This window comes from Acyrthosiphon pisum, chromosome X, assembly GCF_005508785.2.
Source record: "Acyrthosiphon pisum isolate AL4f chromosome X, pea_aphid_22Mar2018_4r6ur, whole genome shotgun sequence".
In the NCBI taxonomy this organism is placed as follows: Eukaryota; Metazoa; Arthropoda; class Insecta; order Hemiptera; family Aphididae; genus Acyrthosiphon; species Acyrthosiphon pisum.
This window is the reverse complement of record NC_042493.1, coordinates 95,933,099-95,945,669: the sequence shown is the minus strand read 5'-3', so window position 1 is coordinate 95,945,669 and position 12,571 is coordinate 95,933,099. Positions and strand designations below refer to the sequence as shown.

General features: G+C 25.8%; 1 protein-coding gene across 1 annotated transcript; it reads right to left on the bottom strand.

The window, feature by feature from the left end:
• Positions 1-2,176: 2,176 nt before the first annotated feature.
• Positions 2,177-7,002, bottom strand: LOC107884295. Its single transcript, XM_029491523.1, has 7 exons — positions 6,761-7,002; positions 6,346-6,680; positions 6,046-6,220; positions 5,910-5,981; positions 5,702-5,849; positions 5,097-5,344; positions 2,177-2,334 (listed from the first exon to the last, which is right to left on the bottom strand). Exons 3-6 carry the CDS (start codon positions 6,078-6,080, stop codon positions 5,210-5,212), a joined length of 390 nt encoding a protein of 129 aa, XP_029347383.1. The 5' UTR covers positions 6,081-6,220; positions 6,346-6,680; positions 6,761-7,002; the 3' UTR covers positions 2,177-2,334; positions 5,097-5,209.
• Positions 7,003-12,571: the final 5,569 nt, after the last annotated feature.

Below are 12,571 nucleotides of genomic sequence, written 5' to 3'. Positions count from 1 at the left end.
CAAATACGCGCAAAGTACTCCAAAAAACATTCTGCTTTAGAATATGGAAATAAAAATGTATGTCATCACTAAAATAGTAAACAACTAAAAAAATTATAGTGAAAAAAAAAAGTAAATAACACATATATTTTTTTTTAAATATGTCGTTTTTTGAAACTTAAATTGACGGAAAAAATATATTTTAAAAACATTAATAGTTTTTGAAAAAAAGAGTGTCTTATTTTAGGACTTAAGATTCTCTAGTAAACTCACTCTCTTTTTAAAACTTTCCGTAGTCTTGTTTTTAGCTTCAAGTTTCGCTTTCATTCTTTGCAAATCTCGATCTTTGATTAGCCCTTGGCAGGCAGAACACATTCTTATTCATTCATCATCTAAACTATTTTCATAATACCCCATACATCCATCAAAGACGAATCCACCCCTACCATAACATTTCTCAATACTATCGACCTTCTCTAAAAGATCTTTTAACTCTTTCATTATTGTGATAGGGGTTGTATATTCATATTTCTTGCCACATATTTGTATAGATGGCATAAGGTTATCATGAAAATAGATTATCTTCACAATGTCATCATTAGTGTCTTGTCCATAAAACCGTGTTGCATTTCCTGAACTAAGATGTTTACTCTTCCAATATATATTAGGAAGTACAACTTCCTTAGACATCTCAAAAATAATCCCGTGTTCATCCCTTGTTAAATCTTCAGTATGGCAGTTTTTTCTTTTCCCAATTGGTTCCGAAGTAATGGAACACAAACTATTAGATGAATCATCAATTATATGGACAATTAACATGGGAGTAATATCTGTATTATCTGGAAAGTCGTTAATTTTTTCAGTATTTGATTTTAATGTTGGCATTAAATTACAAGTTAAAATGTATTTTAGTAAGAATTTTTATATAGTACCTTTTACATTGTTTTTTTTTCTGACGACGACTGTTCAGCAGCTTCAATCTTTATTGGACTTCACATGTACTCAATACAGGCACCTCATTCATTGGCACTGGCAAAGCATTAGGTGCTAATAGTTTTAATTTTTTATTAAAAACATTTACCAATAATTCGGGCTCGAGTACGTCTTGGGATCGGAAATGTCTTTCACACACAAAACTAGTTACTGTCAACTGTACACCTAAAATTTCACTCCACTCATTTACACGTTCCTACAAAATAAGTAATAAAAACTTTAATAAACGGACATCAAAAATTATTTTAAAACAATATTTATAAATGATTATAAAAATTACTTTTGTTGGTGCGTAATGGGAAATATCTCCAACCTCCTTTTTAGAATTAGTTATGCATTCTGGCATTGAACAAAAATCTTCAGAGTCCTAAATTAAGAAAATAAAATAAATTATATTTATTTATAAAAAAAATAAAATGTAATACTAAAATAACAAATCATTTATCTAAAAGAACTAAGACTAATTCCATTCACAATAGTATCTAAGTATTCTTTCAAAACTGATACTCAATAATAGCTTCAACTTTCTTTTTATAAATGTTGATAACAATTTCTATGTACGGTCAAAAAACTTGAAAAAGTATTAGGTAATACAATGATCCTAAGTTGTTTTTTAGCAATCTAAATCTAAATAAAAATACATATTACGCACAATATTATTTTTGTTTATTTATAATTTTTTGAAGTTTAAACAAAATCGTACATTCAATGAAAGATAATGGAAATTTGAGTGTCTGAGTGTGAGTAGGTCACTATAATTGCATTCGAAAAACAATTCTAAGGGGAGTCAGTCTGTCATCTTATAATAATAAGGAATTTAATTTTACTATTAGTAGATGGTAGACGTGATTACAATAATCTAAATATTTTGATAATGCTATTATAATAGTAAAATATAACTATATCCCAGAAGTTTCTTTCCCCACGTTTAGTATTTTTAAATTCCAACAAAATAACTTGAATCATTATTCTTCATTTAAATATATAATTTTGTCAATATTTAAACTTCAAATAAATATAAATAAATAAAATTTAATTTATCTATTGATAGATTTTTGAGATTTAGCAAAAACTACTTATGCGAAACCTTCTATTAAATGTTTGAACATTAGCTATAAAAATTTAATATTTTATAAACTATTAGTTTTACAATCTACAAACTAATTTGCAAATGTTTGTAATTTAGACATAAGTTTTTTAAATACTTTAAAAAAATTGTACTTGTATTTAAATCTTGGTAAGAGGCCAACTTAGGTGGGTAATAAATTTGATATAATTTTCTTTTACACAAGTATAAAAATTCCATATCTTTGTAAGACCAAAATATTCATCCCCTCTGCAGAATCCAAAAACTAATTATATCTGTTGCACAAAAAATTATTAATTATATTATTTCCATCATAATCTAAAGAAATATTTTTGATAGATTGATAAACATATGAACTCGCGTATGGAACAAAGTCATTGACATTGATATCTAAAAATATGTTACACACGTTTAAATATGAAAAAAAAATTATAAAACCATTGAGTAATAAACTTTACTAGTTGACTGGAAAAAACCCGTAAGGGGCTAGGCAAAATTTAGTTACAATGAAACCTTCCATTACAAAATGTATCACACGCTTGATAGATTTAGAGTTATATCCAATTTTTTAATGAAACTGTTTCATTTCTGATTTCCGACTTCAAAAAGTGACTGAATTACTATTGAATTCAAATAATATTGATATTGTATCCTTCAATAAATCATGTTTAAATGATTTAAATTAAAAAAAAATTTTATTTTAAATTATTATATATATTATATTATTATATATGGAATTAATTAAGATCAAAATATTTTAATGAATAATATTATAGATTGCAATTGCAAATTAACATTATCAAAAATATATTTAAATATTATATATTTTGTATAATATATATGTATACCTTTATGAATCTAATAATATAGTACCACAGTTAAGATCAATTCAATTGTGAAATGGAACTTCAGGAAAGAGGACTGGTTTCCTTTTCACAAAAGACCTTGACACTATAGTTCAATGCTTAAATGAATCACACAGACCCTCGATTAATTACAGTAGCTATTTCTTTACAAGTATAAATATCCATATCTTTGTAAGACCAAAATATTCATCCCCCCTCTGCAGAATCTAAAAACTAATTAAGTCTGATGCACAAAAGATTATTAGTTATATTATTCCCATCATAATCTTAAATTTAAACAAAAAGAAATATTTCTGAAAGGTTGATAAATATTTAAGTAGCTCAAGACAGAGAAACTGCAAGGAAGTTTGTTTTCTATGGTATCTTAAGCTGATAACATAAAAGAAGAAGAAGAAAAATAAAATAATTGTAATAATAATAATTTAATAATAATTCTTATTATTAAATATAATATTATTAATGTATATAATTATTTATACTTTAAACCTTAGCATTGTACTCCACTTTTGCAACATAATTTGAAGATGAACTAGATGGTGTTTTATTTAAAAGGGGACTTGTTAATGGAATATTTTTGGTATTTATTATATCTGTTATAATATAAATCAAACATCATATTTAAGAAATTTAACTTATATTAATTTTAATTTTGTCATAGTTATAAACCTGGTTTGAGACAGTAAATACCTAAAATAATTATAAATAATATTTAATATAAAAATCAAACGTGTCACAGGACACGCAAATAGAACTAAATCCCTTTCGCATGCAGGTATGGCATAATTAATCATTAACGTGCCAGGCTCTCATTTTCTCTACTCACCCATCTCTTTAATTATGATTATTGACGCAATAAATAACTATATTCATAAATTTATTTGCAATATGTTTATTTATTTATTTGTTTTTAAAAAATTGTGTTGATCATACAAGAAATGTTGTATTACATATTTTTACATAATTATATTGCATTGAAGTTATGGTTATATACACATAAATATATACTTTATTTTAAAACGTTTTAAGATTATTTTTGTTATTTATAATTTATTTCAAGTAATAATAATAATTTACTACATTATAATATGGAATAATATTGTTATCTGCATTCAACAATGTCATTGATTTTGGGAAAAAATAAAATGAATACCAACACTAAACATAAACAACTAGTTATCAGACTCATTCATTTTTTTTTCTCTTAGGTTTTTTGTTACACATTATATTTTTTCTCGGCTAGGTCCACTTGCCAACCCGCGATAAGGAACTTTGTTCCAAGAGGAACAATAAATTAAAAAATTAATCAGTTTTTATTATTTTTTTAGGTAAAAATTATTATTATTATTATTATTATTTTCATTATCATGCATACATTGATTTCTAAAAATATAGTACACACATTTAAATATGAAAAGAATTGTACAAGCATAAGGTTATAAACTTTACTAGTTTACTGATAAAAATCCAAGAGGCCAGGCAAAAAATAGTTAAAAAGAAACCTTGCATTACAACATTTTTCACACACTTGATAGATTTTAAGTGATATCAGATTCTTTAATGTAAATAATTGGTCATGAATTTAATGAAACTCTTTCATTTCCAAAAAAAAATTTTTTATTTTAAATTATTATATAGATTTTAAATACAATTTTATTATAAAAAAGAAATATTACATCAGATAAAGATTATTTAATTATTATTATCCCAATTCATTATCTTGGATTATCTGATTTAAGAGGAAAAATTACTGTTTATTGATTAATGTTTATTCAACAAAAATTAGTTAGTTTTATATTTTCTGCGGCTATTAAGGATAGATTTTTGAAAATTAATATTACACATTGCAATTGCAAATTAACATTATTAAAAAATATATTTATATATTATATAATATCAATATAAAAAAAAAGGAAATGTGATTATGAATTAGTGTTTTTACTGCACGGACTTGCTTTATTCTAATTTAAAACTAAAACCTTTTTTCTTGTATTAAATCGTAAAAATTTTATAATATTGTTAATTTTTTCATTTTAAAAGAAAAAGTTAAATGTTATTACATTATATAGCAAAATAAAACTATTAATTTACTTAAACTATAATAATAGATTTCTAATTGATAATAAAAAAAGTTAATACAAAATAAAATAACATATAATTAATTTTTTTCTTACCATTATCTAAAAATAATGATGGAATAGAGCCTGGTTTTAATCTGTTCTTCAATTCAGTATTCGTGAAACAGTCTAGTTCAAAGTGAGTACTGTTTGTAGTACTCTTGAATATTTCAGCAGGATCTTTTTTTATTCCGCATTTTTCTCAACGTGAAATCCTTAGGATAGCCAAAGAAACTAAGATTCTTTGAATGCCAGTTAAAGCAATTTTTAACGGAACATCGTAATCCATATCCTAATGTATGTTCCTTTAAAATTTAAACACATAATTCATATTAAAAAATTTAGAAACAACTAGAATTATTAAGTATAAATTAAAACACAATATAAGCTAAATATATATTTTAGTAATATGACATTTAATAGTCTAGTTTGTATAGAGACTATATATTTGGGATAATCTAAAGACTATTTTTTGTAGAAACTAGAGGGTATGTCTTTGTAATCATAAGACACTAATTTACTAAAGAAGAGAAACGAGGACGTTGAAGACCAAGGCCCTACATATTCAATAAGGAAAGCATAGAGAATGTGAAAAAAGATAAATATATCGGACTGTATTGATCATGTTTATTAAAAATATTAATACTTATTTAGGTACTCACCAGCATATTTGTATTACTCATATCCTCATTGTTTCCAGTAAGTGTAGATGACTGTCTTGGTTTAAAATTATTAACAACAGAATTTCCAGTTTGTTCCTCTCTGCAAAATTCAGATTCTATGCAATCACTTTCATCATAAGCCAAATTTCTAGATTTTCAAATAATTGTAAATACAAAACCTAGTCTAATACAATTTTCATTAACTCACCGTTTAATATTTTGTTCCGTTGGTAAAATTACATTATTTCCAGTTTCAACACCATCACTTTGAATAGCATAACTATATAAAAATAAAAATACCATTGAAAATGAAAAATTAAATTATAGAGATCCAGTAGTATTACTTAGAAGGAAAACCATTTGGGTAGAGGAATAGCATTTGAAAATAAAAATCGCTTTTTTCCTGGCTTATAGTTTTCTTCTAAAAAATGATCACTACATATATGTTGCCAATCATGACAACGATCAATCCCAAAAACTTTAAACCATTTTTTCCTCATGTATGCATTCTTTGGAAATCTATATTAAAACAAATATCAATGAATACAATAAATTGCTAATGTTAGGTTAGGAACACAAAGTAGAAATTAATAAGCGAAACAACAGTTTGAGCGAGTAAATTTCTAGAACCAATTGATACTCACCCATGATAAATAACTCCTGCACGATTGACCTTTGTGTACTTAGATTTATTGCCGCACACTATACACTTGTGCATTTCTAAAACATAGCATTATTTATTAGCTATTATCAAAAATCATTAATATAAAAGTGCAATCATCGAGACTAATTTGACAAGGCGGAAATTGAAGTTAGCCTTATCGGTAGACAGTTATCTGTATTATACGCAGTTGGAACTTAGAAAAGAGAACTCGATCACTCAATCTTGGAATTTATACGACACCTGTATTCCGGTATCCTATAGACCGATGATTGTGTTTTGAGGTGTAAGTTTTCTCGTGGTAGTTAATCCAGTCATCTATAGAATAGTCAGGTGGTTAGGTATCGCGTGTCGTATTTTATAAAGGTATTATAGTATGGTTTAAGTATAATACATACATAATATGTCTACTGCAATCTCGCCGAGTACTGTGCAAAGCACATGAATGAAACCAAGAAAAACATTACTTTTTGATTTCACAGTCACAAATTTGATGAGATATTATTTGTATTATTAAAAATGAATGTTTGAAAAGCGCCTATTCATTATTAAGCCAGACAAACACACACGGTAAAAAAATAATAATATTCTTTAGAACTTAAACTACGACGAAAACAAAAGACAACCGACTATTATAGTGAATACGCGGATCAAGTAAATCAGTAATGAGTAGGTACTTTTGTTCGTTCCATTGGTACATAGATACAAATTACCAAATGGTCCCCAACAGTGGGAGTTCTGTTCGTTCTACCTCCACGTACGATTCTACGATCTAAAACATTACACATCAACATGAAAAAAATTACACACGTCACACGAACAATTATTACGTATGAAAGAATAAATAGGGAAAAATTTTACGGGGATAAAAATAATCGGGAAAGTATTACGTATACCTTTAGATATATACAACAACTGGATAGCCGTCTTTATACTACAGTAAGTTGAGACCAATGTTGAAATCGGCCGCCATTTATAAAGCAGCCAATGTTTACATTTATTTTACATTGATATATATTATATACATATACATTTATCTTTACATATATTATACTGTGTTAATATTATTTCGTAGACATTGCCTGCTTTGTAAATGGCGGCCGACTTCGATGACAAGTAGGAGACGGCTATCTAGTTATTGTATACCTACATCTATGCGTACCTATACTTATTTAGGTAATAATCCGGAAATTATTAGGTACACGGGAAAACATGAATTATTATAAATCCTGCATACATTTCTGTAAATTACGTTTTACTTAATTAGTCCAACTCGGGCATCTGTTATTCAATGTAATTTTATAATATTATTTACATAATATCATAATACCTACCTATACTTATTTAATTGTTAAACAAACACGTTAACTACCTACTCATTATTTAATACCTGACAAGAATGTTATTTTATTTTATTTTTTTTTTATTGTTAATGTTATTCATATAGGTATTATAATACTTGGTCATCAAGAATGCTTTTATTTATTTTTATATGTTAATTAAATACGCGCCAGGTAAAAAATTAATTTGTTAAATTCAGAAAATTGTCTAGTGTTTTTAAAAAATTTAACATAGTGCCCAAATAGTTAGTTTAAGTAATAGATTAAAAAGTCGCTCCTAAGAAAAACGTGAATGTCCCATGTTGTCGAGATTCAGTACAACATGGGGCAAGTAGTAAAATAAAATTCATTAATTAATCTCAAAGTTGTTTACAATGGAATTTAAAAACTGTCCCAAGTTCGGCCTTTGGCGGTACTTTACATTATAAATTATTATAATTTATTTCTGTAAATTACGTTTTACATTTTTAGTTCAACTTGTGCCACTATTATTCAATCATGATCCAAATTATAACTAGGATGAATTTAAGTCCATTTCATATTTTAAACAAGACTAACACTATAATAAAATTTTATCTAAATTTTAGGTAGGTACGTCTATAGGTGGTATTATATTTTAGATTCTGAGCGGAACGATGAATGTATTGATTTTACGATGTGGTTTTTTTTTGTGTGTCTGTTACCACCGTTTGGGGCAGCAAAACTTCTTCGATTATCTTCAACAATATTTTGTTCGACGGGAAAGTCAATCTAGCTGCATATAGTTGAATTTGGGAGGTAAAATTTTAAAATTCCGAATATTCTCCATAAGGGTCAGGAAAAACTACATCAAAATTAAGGAAAAACGGGAATTTTTACGCAAAATTGGGCTTAGACAAAATCGATTTTGTGTTTTGGTGTACCTAACTCTAAACCAAATTAACGTATATATACATGACATTTTCACTGGTTGTTTATAATCTAATTTTATATACACGCTAACATTGTCAAAATATTTTATTTGTTTTGAACTGTTTAGGAACATTTTCAGTTTCCAATTTTATTAATCTTTTTTTCTATGAATGTCAATTAAACTTTATTTGTTGGATAAAAAAGCTTGAACATTTAATGCAAGGCTCCTACAGTCCTACTAGATATATTATTAAAACGACATTTGAAAAATATTAAAAATTCTTAGTCACAGTTTTTTTTACAAGCATTTAATGTTTAAATCTTGACAAAATACTGAAAAATCACGAAAATTGGCAAATTATTTTGAGTTGAGACTTCATAAAAATTGTTATTTCTAAATCTAAGATTTGAAAATTTAATACATGATTATTTATAAGTTTGTCTATCTTTATCAAAACAAAAAATGTCTACATTCAGTTTTCAATTTTTAGTTTTTTTTTCTATAAATATCAATAAAATATGTTGAACTGACTACTATGATAAAAAACAATTATACAAACTACAAATTCAATTTATGATTCATAAAAATACTAAAATAGATTTGATAGATTGTTTGAAGATAGAATCTAGATTTTGTGTTGTTACCATAGTGCGTGGTTCATTAGACTTACTTTATCGCATTCGACAAGTGGAAAAAACAAAGTAGGTTAATGAAAAACTAAAACGGAAATTACACGGAACATTGTTGTAAGTTTTCAATCCTTAGCTCTAAAAGTTGAACATTTTATAAATTTCTAACTACAAAATCATTTTTAAATTTGATAAATTTTGTCAAAAATTGAACTTTAAATATTTATAAAAAATATTGTGCATATGTATTTTTAATATTTTTAAACTGCTATTTAGGAAAATATCAGGAGCCTTGTATTCAATTTTCACGATTTTTGACCCAACAAATACAATTTTATTGATATTTATAGGAAAAAAAAAACTAAAAACATTGAAATATTAAACTCTCCGTAAACAGCTCAAAACAATTAAAAATAATTTGAAGTTCTTAACATTCATATTTTGATGGTGTATAGGAATTAATGAAATAAACATATGATATAAATCTCAAGTGTCTACGGTTATTCATTTTTAAATTATAACAAAATAAGAAAATCGCTACATGAGAAATCGAGTGAATTTCCAATGTTGAAAAATACAAACTTAAAACGCTCATAAAATTTTATTTGACTTTCTTATAAACATTTTTATTTGATAAAAGTAGAAAAACTTATGAGGAATCTTGTAATACATTTTCAAATCTTAGATTTAATAAGAAAAATGTTTAGTAATTTCTAACTCAAAATAATTTGCATATTTACGTGATTTACGTCTTTTGTCAAGATTTGAACTTTAAATGCTTATAAAAACAAGTTGTGACTGGATTTTTAATATTTCAAATATCATTGTAACATTATATAGTAGGAGCCTTGTGTAAAATATTCAAGCTTTTTTCCCAACTAATAAAATTTAATTGACATTCATAGAAAAAAATGTGGGCAAGTGGATGTCACTCTGCAGTACAGTAGGTTGCAAGTGGGTCACTGTAATGCATTACAATAAAATAATTTATGTACAACGTATCACGTGGTACCTTGTTTTAAATTTTCAATCTTTAGATATAAAAGTTAAACATTTTATACATTTTCAACTACAAAATAATAATTAAATTATAAGTTTCATACATTTATCAAAATTTGAACTTTATATGCTCATAAAAAAAACTGTGCTTTTGTATTTTTAATATTTTTTAACTGCTATTATAACAATATATCAGAGTAAACTAGATAATATGAGTATAACAATTTAAATATTGTTAAATTTTTATAACGAAGGTTTAAAAATTTAAAAGAAAGTTTCAGCCAAGTAGTTCATGCTGTTCATGCCTAACTATTACAATATAAATATAACTAGTATTACTAGTTATACTAGTAATACTATTTATAATCAATGATAAAACATTAATATCCGCTTACACTCAGAATCGTTTTTTGTATACAATAATATTATATCATTGAATTCAAATTTATCACGATCCATTTCAGTGACCCACTTGTAGCCTACTGCACAACAAAGCGTCGAGCGACACCCACTTATAATTGCATTTAAAAAATGTATGTTTGTGTCTTAAGTCTTTATACACGATATCTAGTCAAAATATGGCTTAGATTTTCAAATATATAGTAAATTTTCTAATGGAAAATTGAATTGGATTAGTGCATTCGGGAGGTCAACATTGAAAATTCTCAATAGTTTCCAAAATTTTTCGCAGTCAGTTTTCAAAAAATCGAATTTGTTATTTGATGTAACTCGAAAACGAATAATCGACAACCGTACTCGAAATTTTCACTGAATTTATTTATACTAGAATTTTCTATACGACATGAAATGTTAATAGAAAAAGTATATCATAAATTATAATTATATTAAAACCTATAGGTAGGTACTATACTTTTGTTCTTCAAGTAATACGTCTTTTTGAAGCGTTTTTAGCAAAACTACCTATTACAAAAATTGTAGAGGAGAATTTTTTTAACAATCGTAAGAAATCCGATTTTTGATATCTTATTAAAATCGTCTGATATCGCATGGTAAATTAATAAGTTTTTTTACTTTTTATCGATTAATTACTTAATTAATTAATAAGTAATTTATTTTTATAATAGATTTTTAAACCGTTATTTGCTGTAAACCATTAATTTACGATATCGGAATAATTAATAATTATGTAAGAAAAAAATCAAAATTAAATCAAATGTTGTTTCATTTATAGTGTACAATGTACATTATAATCTATTGTACACAAATATGCAACAATAAATTATATCACATATTATTAAATGTCATATAATAATTATATTAATATATTATAATCGTTTAATAAATTATTATTGTTACAATAATTAAAATAACAATATTATGGTATAGGAATAATAATGTAAGAAAAAAAACAAAATTATAATTCAAATAATAGGTATAACACTTATTGTAGGTATTGTACTATTGTACACAAATTACCAACAAATAATTAATTATTACGATTTCTGAACGAAATGGAATCGAAAATAAATATAATTGATTTTTAATTTTTCTTGGATATCGTATCGGCTTATTTTTGTAATACATTCAAAATTATTATTTTTATAAAGTGGAAAATAAGTAATAACACGTTAGTGCGTTACTTCATAAAAATTACTTTTAAAAAGTAATTTTGTTACAATTTCGTTACTTTAAGTAGGTACCTAGGTAAAATGTAATGAAATTACTGCTGCGTTACTGAAAAAGTAATTGCGTTACAGTAATTTGTAATTTGCGTTACGTTACCTACTACTCAATACTTTATTAACCTCTCCAATAAGCCCGGATTAAAATTTTTTTGGGCTCGGGGCCAAACAATTTTAGGGGTCCTAAACATAATCAAAATATTGGGTTAAATAGTAAATTATAATATATTTACTACCTATATACCTAGGGTATATTATATTTGATAATTTAAATATTTTTTTTATAAAATGTTCGTGTTTGAACAATGAATATTGAATATAATAATATAATATACGTAATAAATTATAAAAATTATTTTATGAATGTGTTCAATATTCTAGGTAATATTAAAAAGTAAACATCGATTATAGCCTTGTCTATAATACCTACCTAGTAATAATGTTTCAACCGTCGTAAATTCGTAATAATCGACGGTATTCAGTGAATACTATTCATCGTACTCGGGTATTCCTATAAATGAGGTTTCCTTACCAATATCATCTTGAAAGTTAAATATTCATTATAAAGTATTCACTTCGGCCGTGTGTACAGAGGTGCATCCAAGGGGGGTTATTTTGGAATTTTTTGTACTTCTGCCCCCCCCCCCCCACACACACACACACACAAACCAAAATTAAGCCCTGGAGCCGCCACTGCGCGTGTACC